This window comes from Euprymna scolopes, chromosome 46, assembly GCF_053919585.1.
Source record: "Euprymna scolopes isolate OS-2025 chromosome 46, ASM5391958v1, whole genome shotgun sequence".
Lineage (NCBI taxonomy): Eukaryota > Metazoa > Mollusca > Cephalopoda > Sepiida > Sepiolidae > Euprymna > Euprymna scolopes.
The window spans coordinates 134,643,276-134,659,619 of NC_136527.1; the positions used below are offsets into that span (position 1 = coordinate 134,643,276).

General features: G+C 34.2%; 1 protein-coding gene across 1 annotated transcript in view; it reads left to right on the forward strand.

The window, feature by feature from the left end:
• The window catches only part of LOC145271135 (heme A synthase COX15-like), a 64,024-nt gene extending 47,704 nt beyond the window's left edge, over positions 1–16,320 (forward strand). Inside the window, exons 7-9 of the mRNA XM_080126672.1 lie at positions 7,528–7,682; positions 9,727–9,840; positions 16,013–16,320. Of these exons, the coding sequence (XP_079982798.1) occupies positions 7,528–7,682; positions 9,727–9,840; positions 16,013–16,144 (401 nt within the window). The 3' untranslated portion in view covers positions 16,145–16,320. The remainder of the gene's footprint in view (positions 1–7,527; positions 7,683–9,726; positions 9,841–16,012) is intronic.
• Positions 16,321–16,344: the final 24 nt, after the last annotated feature.

Below are 16,344 nucleotides of genomic sequence, written 5' to 3' on the forward strand. Positions count from 1 at the left end.
GCAACTTTTTTTTGATAGATTTTTAAAGTTTAAAAATTGAAAAATATTGAGTTCGTAAAATTCATTACTGTTCCTCTCATGGCAAAAAGAGATGAAGAAAAGGAAGGGAATCCTGGGATTGCATTCTGGTTGCTTTTTTGTGTGTATCCCTCCGTTTATAGCCAAATCACCTCTTGGCCATGCTGAAGCGGGGGAGGGACAACCGGGGCACTAAGAAATATAACTTACAAATGGATTAAAAAAAATGGCTGACCTACAACAACTACTTAGAACTTTTTATATACTCCATAGATTATAATATCTACGATTTACGAAAGGACATTGTAAATATCTTTTTATTTGAACGACTTTTATTTTATAAAATTCCTGCTATTCTGTTTGTTCGTGGTTTTTGTATAAAAGCGAAACTAAATCGAAAGCAAAGTCGTGTTCTCAGCCTTTTGTGCCGGGACGCCCAGAAAGCAATGAGCTTTGATCAATGTGGGGAAAACCCGTCATATCAGACAATTGCTATTCATTTGGACACTCCCATTTTTAAGGGGGGCTGGTTATTGCCAACATTTTTTTTTTTTTTATTACATTTTGACCCCAAACAAGGCACATTGCCACTTTGGTGGCAACAACTACTGGGGTACTATGTAGGGATTTGGGCAGCAAGATGTCGGTTCACGTTGGACTTGAACTTCTGCACGTCAGTACAGTTGGTGAAGCAGGGACCTGGAATGGAATTCTAAAGTCTAGCGGTTCTGGAGAAGAAACTACTGGAGTAGAAAGATCTTTTACATCTAGGGATCTCTACAGCGTGGGGGTGGGATTTAGCAGCCTGTCGGGTTTGTCGAGGGTGTTCACGTCGTGGGGGGCACAAGTGCTTGCATTCACCATTAAAATACTTGTATAACAAGCAGAGGGATGCAACGTTTCGTCGATGGGACAGAGGCTGAAGCTTAGATGCCAGTTCAGGGCCTATCAGATTGGCGACTCTCTTTTGAACCTTGTCTAGAAGCGAGAGACTAGTAGCAGATGCACCAGCCCAAATATGACAGCAATACTCCATACGTGGGTGAATGGTGGCCTTATAGAGGTACGGGATACTTTCGAGTGTTAGTAATTTTCTAGCACGGTAAAGAGAGCCCACTTTCCTTGCAGCGGCCCTGGCAATGCCTTCAATGTAATTGTTCCAACTCATGTCTTGGGGAAACAAACAAATATACAGAAAGCTTCAAGCTTAACTGGCTTGCAGCCAAAGTTAAGTGAGGGATGTTTATGCACCTGTGTCAACTAATTCACTTAACGTTCGTTTAATTTGAACAATTCTCCTCTGTCTTCTTCGCGTCACGGTAAGTTATCAAGTTTCTTTTCTGTCTTTGCCTCAATTCGATAATATATATATTAAAAAGGTAGATGATTTAATCTCTTACTCTCTCTCTCTCTCACTCTCTCTTACTCTCTCTCTCTCATTTTCACTCTCTCTCTCTCTTACTCTCTCTCTCTTTTACTCTCTCTCTCTTTTACTCTCTCTCTCATTTTCACTCTCTCTCTCTCTCTCTTTTACTCTCTCGCTCTCACTTTCACTCTCTCTCGCTTTCACTTTCACTCTCTCTCTCTCACTTTCACTCTCTCTCTCTCACTTTCACTCTCTCTCTCTCTCACTCACTTTCACTCTCTCTCTCTCACTCACTTTCACTCTCTCTCTCTCACTCACTTTCACTCTCTCTCTCTCTCTCACTTTCACTCTCTCTCTCTCTCTCACTTTCACTCTCTCTCTCTCTCTCACTTTCACTCTCTCTCTCTCTCTCACTTTCACTCTCTCTCTCTCTCTCACTTTCACTCTCTCTCTCTCTCTCACTATCTCTCTCTCACTTTCTCACTCTCTCTCTCACTTTCTCACTCTCTCTCTCACTTTCTCACTCTCTCTCTCACTCTCACTTTCTCTCTTTCTCACTCTCTCTCTCTCTTTTACGCTCTCTCTCTCTTTTACGCTCTCTCTCTCTTTTACGCTCTCTCTCTCTCTTACGCTCTCTCTCTCTCTCTCTTACGCTCTCTCTCTCTCTCTTACGCTCTCTCTCTCTCTCTTACGCTCTCTCTCTCTCTCTTACGCTCTCTCTCTCTCTTTTACGCTCTCTCTCTCTCTTTTACGCTCTCTCTCTCTCTTTTACGCTCTCTCTCTCTCTCTTTTACGCTCTCTCTCTCTCTCTTTTACGCTCTCTCTCTCTCTCTCTCTTTTACACGCTCTCTCTCTCGTTTACACGCTCTCTTTCTCTCTTTCACTCTCTCTTCCACTCTCTTTTTCACTCATATATCTATATATATATATATATATATATATATATATATATTAAATTGTAATTCAATGAATTTCAAAAAACTCTCATTGAAATGAAATGAAGTGGTTGAGTTTTATATCAAAGAATTTTTATTTTTTGAAATTCATTGAATTACAATTTAATATATTTGCTCTATCTTGCATATCGAGCAATTCTTGTTTAGTAATATTTTGTAAACCTACAATCTCACGTTTACATAACCACTGGCTGTTAAATAAAAACTATTCCGAAGTATGTATATATATATATATATATATATATATATATATATATATATATATATTTAGAATAGCAGTCGACTATTGATGTATTGATTATAAACGGTGGTAATCACTTGAAACTGTTATTAGTCCTATTAACAGCTTGTACAGGCTTGGTGTAACAACACACATTATTAATGAAAAACTTATAAGTAGTGTTCTTTATATTTCCCTTTGTTTACCTAATAAGTTTAAAGATTTTTTTAAACATTGGATTGGAGTAAAAGTGAAAAATATTAAAATGATCTTTTTAGTTTCCGTTCTTCATCTACCTTTTTAATATATATATATAACGACATTATATAAAATGTAATGCCAACAATAATAAAATATTTGTATGACTGGGGGGGCAGGTCAGTACTTTTTGACGGACCGTCTTTTTAAAAATCTACCAAAAATCAGGTAATTATCCGATCAATACGAAATTTTCAGCGATTATTAGGAGAAGAATGAACTTTATAACAGTGTACTTATTTTTCATAAACGATATTTATATATATATATTTTTTTGCTTACAAAACCCCCCTTTGTTTTGAAGTGGGAACAAATATGCTTAAAATAATCATCTGAAACTGAACACAAGATATTGTGTTGCTGTAAGGGACAGAATTATAGATTAAAAAAAAAAATTGTTTGCATACCTTATTTTGACGTCTGAATATCAGAACTTCGATTGTGTTTAATTATCCTGCTTTTGAGTTTTGAAGTGTGAAATTCGGTGAATATGTTAAGTAAAATAATTAATTTAAGTTAAGCAAAACAAAAAAATTTTTTTTAATATTTATACGAAAAAAGCCATTTTAAAATTTTTGATAAATAAATTAACAATTTTTTTTTAGCGAGCCGAATAATGCATGACCATTATTAAACAGGGCATGCTTTGAATAATCGATACAAAAAAAAAAAATTCAATAAATATTGTGCCCTTTGTGTTAAAAATAGCATCATTTTTTTCGATCCCGTTTAAAAACGTTTGCCGCCTTTCGACTACGGTGGACCAAACGCGCTGAAATAATTTTTTTTTATTCTGCTTTAAATTGCCCCCCCCCCCCATTTTGGGGAGCCTGGCCCCCACTCACATACACATTAAAAACCAAACTCATACAAATGGTCACCCATCTGGTACTGGCCAGCCTCAGCTTAATAATACATTGAAATTTTCGTCACTGAAAAATAAGTTTTTTTGGCCTGTTTGGTCTTCCATAGTTTTCTTCTTATCAAACGCAAACGGTGTCGATATAGACTCTAGATCAACGCGAAATATCTGGTTACCTATATGAATAAGTGGAATTATTTGAAATTCAGGTACTTATATTATAATATTTTTGCATATTCTCTTAGAAAATCGTCCTAAATCTTAGTTAGACAATAAATAAATAAATTAATTATTTCAAAAACCTTTTTTTTTAAATATTTAAGTACGTTTTTTGTGCAAGACAAAAAATGTCAATTGTTAACTTTTTGGGAAAATTTAACATTTAAAATTTAATTAAAAATAGTAGAAAAAGTTTTACATTATTCTGTTTTCTATATGATAAATTCAGGGTTTTATCTTTCTGAAAAAAAAAAAGTTACTCAGAAATAATGGATTTTAATAAATGTAATTTAGTTTTAAAAAACAACAACAACTTGATTTTGCGGCCATTTTTGGCGGTGCCTAATATATATATATATATATATATATTTAACATTTTTATTTATTTATTATTTTTAAAACAGTAATCTACGTACACGCGTGTTTCGAGGTCGTTACCTCTCGTCAGCGTAGTTCAACTGTTTCTAGGGATCGAACCTCAGACCATGTTTACCACAGTCCGGTGCCTTAACCGTTAGGCATAATCCCTAGATTAATTATACTGTTTATTTTTATCGCTTATAAATTTAGATTTTGTTATTGTTGTTTTTTCAAGCGATACATACGGTTAATATTGGCTCATTCTAAGTAAATAAAAAAATGAGCTTCGAGGCGGAGTCAATATTAACTGTATGTATCGCTTGAAAAAACAACAATAACAAAATATATATATATATATATATATATATAGTTCATCTTCAGTGTGTAGAAAAGATACTGACATCGTTATCGAAGTGAATATCAGTAAAATACCCTCCAGTAGTTAATAAATTCTGAATTTAAAGGTGTTTTTCTCCGAAAGTGAAAACGCTTTGGCGTGAATTCGAGCCTACCTGCAAAACTTTTTTTTCATACACATACAAACCTCTAAATACCCAGGCACTCTCGCTGGTCTATTCTATTTATAACTAGCGGGAGGTACCCGGCGTTGCTCAGGTGTTTGTAGGTGTGTGTATGGGGGGGGGGTAAGTAATAACCCTGCTTAAATATTATAAAAATGACAATGTTAAAAAAATTGAAAAAACCAAAACGGAAACAAAATGGCATAAATAAACCTGTCGGATCGAACCTGTGTGTATGGGGGGGGGGGGTTAAACTAAAGAATAAACAAAGTAATAAAAAAAAAAAAACTTAGCCCGGGTGTTTAAAGGTGTAAGAGAAAAAAAAAAAAAAAGTTTTGGTCGGGAGGTGGGATTGAACCCGGAAACCTTGACGCAGTGGTGGAAACAAAAGCCAACTACTTAACCATCTCGACCACGATTGAGAGTAATTGATTAGCGTGTTAAGGCTTATAAAGCGAGTGAAAGAGGTTTGATTGACAGGAAGACGCTAAATGCGGTCATCGCAGGGTCGTTACGATGACATGGCAGTATTTTTAGTTTTCGCTTCCCCAAGATGATTGGGGGGGGGGGGAAGCAGCTCCCCATTGTCCCAATCGATTAGCAATTGTCTGATATAAGGAGGAACTCCACATTGATCAAAAGCTGATTGCTTTCTGGACGTTTCGGAGTGAAAGCTGAGAAAACAAATCGTTTGAATTTAGTTTCAATGTCTTTATACTAAACAGAACGAAATGGCGCGAATCTTATAAAAGTCGATGTAAATGAAACTAGACCCCTATTTAGATACAAGCTCCCACCTGAAGGGGGCCAGAGGAATCGTTGGCCGAAACGTCATGAAACAACAACTAAGAAAGATGAGGTTAATAGTCCGCAATAAAATAAAATAATAAAGTAGTGAATGGAGTCAGGAGTTCCTATCCGTCGCGGTTACCACCTGACAAAGGCCAGAGGCTTACTTGGCCAAAAACATCGTGAAAAACAACAACCAATAAAGATGAAAACAAAAACTAATAAAGATGCGACTAATAGTCCGAAATAAAAATAAATTAATATGTATAATGCTCATCTCAAAAATGAATTCCAATTAAGGAATAATATATATGCCAATCAGTATATATAAAATATATTGCTGGTCAGAAAGTTTAAGGTTTACTATTTTTGTCTTGAAAGAAAAGTTAACAAAATTCTGACAAAAATAATCAGTATTAAATTAAATCGTTTTTCGTTTACATTTTTAAATTCCAATGCAATGTTAAAATCTATAACTTTATTACAAAATGCTTAATTTAAAAGCATCCATTTATTTTATTTTTTTTATTTTATTTATTTATTTTTTTTTTACATGTGTGAATCATATGTAAGGTGTGGTACCTATTATTTTTGTCATTTCATATATATATATATATATATATATATATATATATATATATATATATATATATATATATACGCACACTACTTACTGCCTTCCATAGTTGTGGTCGTCTCACCACGGTCCAGGTGAGAATAATCTGAAGATAGCGGTTTTAATCCCACCCAAAGCCGGCCAGAGGCTTACTTGGCCAAAAACGTCGTGAAAAACAACAACCAATAAAGATGAAAACAACAACTAATAAAGATGAGAATAATAGTCCGAAATAAAAATAAATTAATATATATAATGCTCATCTAAAAAAAAATGAATTCCAATTAAGGAATAATATATATAGCAATCAGTACGGACCCGACTATGGAAGATGGGGTTTGTATTACTGTTTTTTTAAAAGTATTTTGTCTAGTTTATTATTTATAACACCTTACCGAAACTTACCATATTAAAGAGAGAGTTGGGCGCCATCTTGAATTTTCCACTACATCAGTAAACACTGCTTGTTTTTCGAGCTGAATAAACATGTTACATTGAATAAAAACACAAAAAACATATCCAGTTTGGCAGAAAAGTAACTTATCTTGCCTTTGATAACATTTATTTGTTATATATTTGTTTTTTGACAACTTTTCCGAATGTATGTGTTAAAGAGAGAGTCGGGCGCCATTTTGAATTTTCCAATACATCGGTAAACACTGCTTGTTTTTCGAGCTGAATAAAATAAAATAAATATAAGATAAAAGCTCGATAAAACCAATAGAGCTTATAATACGATCTTCCACCAGACTATCCATTCATGTGTAATCACCTTCTTTTTCAGTATATTCCCTCTGCTTCACTTTTTTTTGTTTTCAAGTAAGATCTTTGACTTGTTGTTTCATCAAATACTTTTGCATGCAAAATCCGATCCCGCATTTTGCTAATTCCTACCCTCTGATGAGAAGGAAAGTATTTCTTCAAAACTCTGCGGATTAAGGACTATCCACTTATCTAGTGTTTCCTTTTCAGATTAAATATGTTTTTAACTCATTTTCAAAGTGTTTTTTAACATGTTTTATTAACTGTTTGCTCGTATTATAAGCTCTATCTCCTATTTGGTTTTATCGAGCTTTTACATCTGGCTGAGATAATTTTATAAATATTAATTCTTTAATAGTTATAATATACTTTAATTTTACCATCTTGGATCATTTTGGTAAATTTAATTGTAATTTTTATTATATATATATATATATATATAATTTAAAGGAGATTAGAACAATAGTCTAAAGAGCTAAGTGTTATCAATTAAAAAAAAATCTTTTTTTTCTTTTAGAAAGGAAAATGTCATGTTCCAAAAATCACATCAATTGAGCACGCTCCTTTTTTTTCTCTTCAGGTGCATTTGTTGCTGGTTTGGATGCTGGACTCGTCTACAATTCTTGGCCTAAAATGGCCGATCGTTGGATCCCTTCAGACATTGCAGCATTTGAACCAAAATGGAAAAACGTTTTTGAAAATCCGACAACAGTTCAATTTAACCATCGTTGGCTGGTAAGTATGGTTAGGATAAATGTCAGGTGTGTTCAATAAGTTTCCAGACTTTTTTTGTACAGGCATTTAAAATCGTCGTAGACTCTTGAAAATTCAGTATGTTATTTCTAAACATCTTATGAGATGACTGACCAATTTTTATGATTTCACATTCAAATGAACAGCTACTGCAGTAGTGTGAATACGAGGTGTCTTCAATAAGTTTCCAGACTTTTTGTACACGCATTTAAAATTGTCATAGACTTTTTAAAATTCAGTATGTTATTGCTATACATCTTATGAGATGACTGACCAATTTTTATGATTTCACGTTCAAATGAACAGCTACTGCAGTAGTGTGAATACGAGGTGTCTTCAATAAGTTTCCAGACTTTTTGTACATGCATTTAAAATTGTCGTAGACTTTTTAAAATTCAGTATGTTATTGCTATACATCTTATGAGATGACTGATCAATTTTTAGGATTTCACGTTCAAATGAACAGCTACAGCAGGACTTGGAATATACCTTACTAAAGTCTGATCGTCAAACATTTTAAAAAGTACAATCTGCACGCGAGGACAATTTAGAAGAACGATACGCAATAAAATTCTGTTTTAAACTTGGGATCAGTAATTGTATCGGAATCGGTAATTTAGTTAAAAGCAAATATTCCGCTGCTTGTATTGATAATAAAACAAATATTTATCGATTTTTTTTTTTTTTTTTTTTTTTTTTTTTTTTTTTTTATAACTAAAATCAATAGATTAATCCCCCTGCCCCCCACAAGTTTGTTTTTACGTTTGAGAAATTAGCTGCACATTTAACGTGTGTTTTTATGATGATTGGGATAAATAATAACACTATAGTTTAATATTTAGAGATTGAAGATAGAAGAATCGGAATTGGTAATTGTTTCGGAATCTGGAATTGTATCGGAATCGGGAATTTAGCAAGGAATCTGTTATTGTTTCTGAATCGGGAATTTTGTATGGAATCAGGAATTGTATCGGAATTGGGAATTTAGTAAGGGTTCGGTTATTGTATCGGAATCCGGTATTTAGTAAGGAATCTGTTATTGTTTCTGAGTCGGGAATTTCGTATGAAATCGGGAATTGTATCTGTAGTGGAGTCGGGAAATATGAAAGTGGGAAAACACGACGACTGGTGAGAATACGAAGAACATTTATATCCAGAACAGGGTTAGTGATACAGGAAGATTAGTAAGTCCATGGGGAGTCGTCTCTGTATGACGTCTGGATAGCTCTCATTGAGCGGTCTATACTTGCTGCTTATATGGCTAATGGATAAGTCCATCTTAGTGATTATAAGGGTGTGTATGTCTGTTGTATATTGGTTTATATTGGAGGAGATGATATATTAAAACGTGTCATGAGTTATCTAGTGGATGTAAGATATTGTTCTTTTAACAGACAGATAATAAACGTATAAATCGTATGTATGTTGTTTAGCTAGGAGGACATGATATTGACGTGTAAACCGAGTCATGTTGTATCAGACTTATCACACGGGATATTTTTACAGTTCATATATAAGAAGAATAATATATGCTTCATACCTTTTTCTTGAAGAGTTCTTCTATCTTGTCTAGACGTCTGTCTGCTCTGGTGGTCAATCCTCAAATCTCTGAATCTCTCCGAAACTAATTACGTGTCTCATACCAATCTAATCCATCTAGTCATTTGTTTATTCAAAACCCCAAAATAATGTTTACATATATTTTCTATTTTCACATTCTTTTTGCGATTCACACGTCAATCATTTCTTCCCCAATTTAATTGTTTATTCTTCTAATCATAATAACTGATCCAGCGACCATCAGTCGCTCAAATCAATTAATAAGAATACAATAACAATAATAATAATGTTTTGACCTTTGACCCCGCTTGCCACAGTTAACAGATACTACGCTATGATCACAGCCTAAAGGGTCATAACATTACATGTCTCCACAACAGTTATCGTAATTAGGAATTTAGTAACGAATATTGGAATTGTTCCATCACTATTTCCGTCTGAATTATTTTTTTTTCTCTCCCCCAAGGGTCAAACAACTGCTGCAAGTATCGTCACGCTGTGGTTTCTCTGTCGTAAAGCCCCTCTTCCTCCGAGGGCAAGGATCGCCGTAAACAGTTTACTCGGGATGGCATTTATTCAGGTGAGTTTCTGGAACATCATTAATCGATTAGGAGTATGGATATAGATGTACAATTTATATATTTTCTAAAACACAAATACCCTATACATGAAGTATCATTTCTGTAGACCAAAAACTGACAGAGGAGTTTGGTAGGCATAATTTTTTAAACAAATATATAAATATATGCATACATAAATATATATAGAAAGAGATTTGTTTTTACTATAAACTTTGTACGCAAATATTATGCCAGTATAAACCATGTAGAATATCTGCGTGAATATAATTACACGTAATAGTTAACTAAAGATGATCATCTATAAATATAAAAGCGAAAATGTATGTATGTATGTTCGCTTTTTGTGTATTTCTGTAAAAGGCTTTTTTTCGAGAAGCGGTCGGTCGGCTCACAACTTCTTAAAACTTTTTATATCACATATAAATCATAATATCTACGAGTTAAGAACGGAGCTCACCTGTCTATTTAATTTGAAAAGATAATAAATAATTGAATATTTTTCGCTCGCCGCATGTGGATTAGACTTTTTTGTATAATAAAAGCGGCACTAATTCTGGCGGTATTTTTTCGGTCGCGATCGCCGGAAATGTCTGAAAGCAAATAGATTTGATCAATGTGGAAATATTTTCCTTATATCAGACAATTGCAATTTGGACAATCCCCCTTTTATGGGGAGCTGGTCCCCCCAACATCTTGGGAAAATAAAAATAAAAAATGCGTTTCCGCAGTAAATAAAATACTGTCCCGCAATCAAAGTTGACCTCATTAAGTCATTAAAACGTGCACCTGCCAATTCTACATACTTAAATAAATTCAAACGTGTTTCTGTTAGTATTTCGCGGTGGCCCAATGGTTAACGTCGCACTTTTTTTTTTACACACTTTAATTTCCAACTTTGCCTCAAGGGTTCGGGTTCGATCCTCATACTCACCTACCAAAACTTTTTTTTTATTATTCCCCTCCCCTCTCCGGAGTTTTGATTTACCCAAAACGACACACACCTCCAAACACCCGGGCAATGCCGGGTATCCCCCGCTAGTCCCATAAGAAAATGATATGAGACAATTGCTCTTCTGGATATGACCTTAAACTATATCCAGTGGTGAGGCCCCAGCTTGTAGGCTTTGAGGAGTGTGGAGCCACCCTTTAATTACCATTGCTCCCAGGTCCACTCTGACCCCGGAGTGGTAGTACCTGTTAGGGTCTCAACTATGGGTTAAATAGAAACCGATGTGAAAACAACAAATATATTCTATTAAAAAAATTTTTTCTTCAAAATCTTTGGATTCGGCATTAAATAACCCGAAAAGGGTTGATATGCCGTAAAACAAAAACAACCAACCAACCAACCAATCCAGAGCTCCCCTTTTTGGAGGAAGCTGGTTTTCTCCAATATCGTTGAGAAAACGGCAGAAAGCGAAAAGCTTAACTGGCCTTAAGCCAGACGTTCACTCGAACGCTTTACACTTCCGGTCGCGTCATGGTGTAGCGTTAAGATGTCAGATTTTCTTTCACCTTCTTTTCCGACTTCGTGTCACGGGTTCAAGTCTGTCCCCCCCTACCAACATATTTTTTTTTGCGGCTCAGCAAACACCTCCAAACACTTGGGCAATGCCGGGCACCCTCGCTCGTACGATAATAAATACAAAATCTGCATTACTCAAAATATCATATTTAAGCGTATTTTACGACCGGGCAATGCCAGGTGCCCTGTTAGTAAATAAATAAAAGAATGGAGAATTACTGCCGACGTTGGAGGTATGTTTTGAACTGTTGAAATATGTTTTTTGGCCATAGTTGTCTGTATTTTTGAGATGAGGTGTTTTCATTGATTGAGATTGTCGGACTGACTTCCTCATCTTGGTTGTTATAGTCACAACGTTTCGGCTGATTTGGTCTCCCGATTTATCGGGGAGAGACCTATATTTCAGTGGCATCTTTACCTAACCCTAACCTCTGTTAGTTCGGACTATTGCCAGATAACCGTCTATTAGTTTTTCCTGAAATTTTGCCACAAATTGTATTTCATTAAATAGATATGCACAGTAAAAAAATTTTTTTTTTTTTTTTTTTTGAAAATTCCTGCTGCGTCCCCAGGAGCTCAAAAGAGGTCAAAAATTGCCAAAAATGACATGTTTTGCCCCTTAACTTTTGATCCATCCATTAGATTTTTTTGAAACTTGGCCAAAATGTGGAGCCCATTGTTCTTAATATAAATCCCGTATGGGTGATCCTGGCAAAATTCTGGTTTGCGTCCCCGGGGACTTTTAGTGCTTTTTTGTGGCTCTTTTTTCATGTTTCTCAACAAAAACTTGACATGTCTGACTATACAGTGGTTTTTCATGATAGTCAACTCAAATATACATGTGTTCAGGCCTTAAATTGCACCGTTATCCATTAACACTGGGATTTGGCGTCCCCAGGGACTCAAAAAAGATAAAAAAAATTACACTTTTTACCCGATAGCGTTTAATCCACCAATTAGATTTTCCTGAAACTTGGCCAAAATGTGGAGGCCATTGTTCTTAATATAAATTGAGTACGGGTGACCCTGGCAAAATTCTGGTTTGTATCCCTCTGGGATTTTTAGGGCTAAAAAACATGCCTTTTTGGAGCTTTTTTTTCATATTATTCAAAAACTTGATATATACAGTATCGGCCATCATATAAGGAACAGAAAAAAAATTTACAATTATTCATGTATATTTCAAAAATTAGAGCATGGATTTTTCTGAAATACTCAGAATAAACAAATAGAACCAATGTGTATAAACTAGTACCAAAAAATACGATTCAATATTCAGAAATATTTTAGTTTTAAATTATATCTGTATGTCTATATAGTGGTTTTGCATTGTGCTAAATTAAAATATACATGTCTTAAGGCATGAAACTGCACCGTTTGTCCATTTTTCACTGGGATTTGGCATTCCCAGGAGTTCAAAAGGGGTGACAAATGCCCCCAAATTGCAAAAAAATGACACTTTTTACCCCATAACTTTTACCCCATTCATTAGATTTTTCTGAAACTTGGTTAAAATGTGAAGGCAACGTTGGCCCTTCACATTTCTCACATTCAACATTTCTTCACTATTTTATTTCATAAACAACAGCAGAAGGGGGGGGCACGCACACGCAGCTTTCTTTTTTTCTTTTTTTTTTCTTTTTTTTTTCTTTTTTTTCTTTTTTTTTTCTTTTTTTTCTTTTTTTTTTCTTTTTTTTTCTTTTTTTTTCTTTTTTTTTCTTTTTTTTTTTTTTTTTCTTTTTTTCTTTTTTTTTTCTTTTTTTTCTTTTTTTCTTTTTTTTTTTTTTTTTTTTTTTTCTTTTTTTTTTTTCTTTTTTTTTTTTCGTTCCCCGACAAAAAGAGGGTGAACCTGTGAATTCAACCTTGTATGTTCATAGTTTTCTCATCTTGGACTTGGAATTTATTATCTGTAACACATGGAGACTATTGTTGCAATATTTGGGACTTGTAATGGGGTATGATCCCACACAGTTGGACGATTTTATTTATAAACGATGCTGCTAAGAACTGACAAATTAAATTAATTCACATTCTGCTACCAACCAATCAGAAACCAGAATTGCTTCATAAATGTTAAACCTTTTCTAGAGCAATGGTTTGACGTTTCCCCATATACTCAGTCCTTAGAATGTACTGTGCTGTGATGATCTCTTTTTGTGATATCGTTATGCATTCTTCAGGTGAATTTAGAAGTATGCTCCAGGTGTTATAACCCTTACATTTAATAATGCGTAAGGGTCTAAATCCTGCTGTGGCCAAAAGGTTGATGACGATGTCAGCAGTCGCTCTGATCACTTTTTTTGTTTTCCTATCCACAAAAAAATAGTGTAAGGCACTTTTTTCTAATCTCCTCTAATTTTGGCAGGTTGACAATTAAGCCGATGTCGTTGACAAGCTCCAGGCATTGTTTTGCTTTTTCAACGAAGTCCTTCACGTTGATGTCAGTTTTGGGGGGTTTAGACCAACTGTTAGGCATGGAAGGTGTGGCATTTTCCTGCTCCATTGTGTCGGCAATAATGGGCGTCTGGCTCGCAGCAGCGGCCATAGCCATAGCCGAACCGTTTAAAAACGGTTAAAAGAAGTCAAAAAAAACTTATAAAAAACAGCAAAACAGTAGGGAAAAAAAAGAAAATCCGACTCGGTGAAGAAGAAGAAAAGGAAAATGACAGAGAGGAGAGAATCAACTTACAATTTAACGCAGCACGGAATCAAAGCAACAGAAGAAGGGGGGGGGGCACGCACATGCAGCTTTAATCCACCTATTAGATTTTCCTGAAACTTGACCAAAATGTGGAGGGCATTGTTCTTAATATAAATTCAGTATGGGTGACCCTGGCAAAATTCTGATTCGCATCCCTCTGGGATTTTTAGAGCTTTAAAAAAACGTGCCTTTTTGGAGGTTTTTTTTTTTTTTTTTCATATTATTCAAAAACTTGATATATATATCTATATAGTGGTTTTCCATTGTACTAAATTAAAATATACGTGTCTTAAGGCATGAAATTGCATCATTTGGCCATTTTCACTAGGATTTGGCAGGAATATAAAAGCGAAAATATGTGTTTGTGTGTGCGTTTTTGTGTATGTCCACAAAAGACAAAAGGCTTGCTCCTTCTTAAATCATTTTATATCACGTCTAAATTGTAATATCTACAAGTTAACAATGGGAGTCGCCTGTCTATTTAATTTGCCTGACTTTGAAAAGCTAAATATTCCACATTTTTGGATCGCCGCGTTTGGTTTCAGCTTTCTCGTATAAAAGCGAAACTAATTCGAAGCTTATGTAAGACATCGTTCTCGACGCGATCGCTAGGAACGCCTAAAAGCAATCAGCTTTGATCAATGCAGAGTTTCTCCTTATATCAGACAATTGCTATTCAATTTGGACAATCCCGTCATCTAACATGCAGCACTAGGTGTATCAGAATTTTTGGTAGGAATTTTCGGAACCCCTAACACGAAACTGCGAATAAAATATAAAAAACTTGTAATTTCTCTTTTAAAAGTGGGTTGTTTATTTTCTTTATGGATTATACTTCCAAAATAAACTATTAAAGTTGTTTTAAAAGTAATAGAAATATTTTTTTTTTTTTAAACTAATGAAATTAATTGAATTTTACGAGCTCAGTATTTTTCAGTTTTTAAACTTTAAGAATCTATCAAAATTTTTCTATTGATTCAATTTTTACGATATTTTCAGGGTCAATGTGAAATTTTATGCTCTTTCCAATAAACTGAATATAATATTTTAGACAAACGTTTTTTTTTTTTAATTCACGCCCCCCCATTTTTAAATGTCTATTAAAAAGTAAATAATTAATTTACACACCAAAGGTTTATATATCACAAATTGAAGATAAAAGATCAATAAATAATATATTCAAATTTAAAACAGAAAAAAAGTGTTTTTTAGAAATTTACCTGTAAAGTCCGAAGTTTAAAACCTTTTTTAAAAAAAAAACACGTTTGTTTTTGTTTTGTTTTTTTTTAATGAAACCTTGGTCCTTGCTCCTTTAATTGAAAGAAAAAATTAGGGCTTGAATTACATTTTTCGAGTAGTTATTAGCTTGGAAAGACAGGGGGTCGAATAATTCACGCCTCTCATTTTGAAATGTCTATTAAAAAGAAATTTACCTGTAAAGTCGAAAGTTTAAAACCTTTTTTTAAAAAAAACATGTTTGTTTTTGTTTGTTTTTTTTAATGAAACCTTGGTCCTTGCTCCTTTAATTGAAAAAAAAAATTAGGGATTGAATTACATTTTTCGAGTAGTTATTAGCTTGGAAAGACAGGGGGTCGAATAATTCACGCCTCTCATTTTGAAATGTCTATTAAAAAGAAATTTACCTGTAAAGTCGAAAGTTTAAAACCTTTTTTAAAAAAAAACATGTTTGTTTTTTTGTTTTTTTTTTAATGAAACCTTGGTCCTTGCTCCTTTAATTGAAAAAAAAAAATTAGGGCTTGAATTACATTTTTCGAGGAGTTATAAGCTTGGAAAGACGGGGGGTCGAATTATTCAATATTTTTCACAAAATTTCTGACACACCTAATGCACCACCAAAGTAAGACCATAGAATTGTCCTTCATGCTTAAATGTGGTCTCTCTCTTCTTTTTGCAAATTTAATGTGAACGTTTCTTTCTCTTTTAGGTCGGGCTTGGTATCGGCACCTTGTTGAGTTATGTGGAGACTCCCCTTGCCGCAACTCATCAGTCTGGATCTTTGGTACTTCTCTCGATCGCCACCTGGCTTTGTCATGAACTACGCAGATTGCCGAAATAACAAAACGATAAAACCCCATAGAGTTAAAAAAAAAAAAAAATTTTTTTGGTAATAGTCAGCTAATGTACTTCCTAACTGCCAGCGTGGCTGCTACCGGAAGCCGTGACAAGGCAAATCAGTTCTTTCATCTCTATTGTTCTTGAGTATTTCTATTGAAATAAAATATAAAAAAAGGACATTATTGAAAGGTAAACATAAAA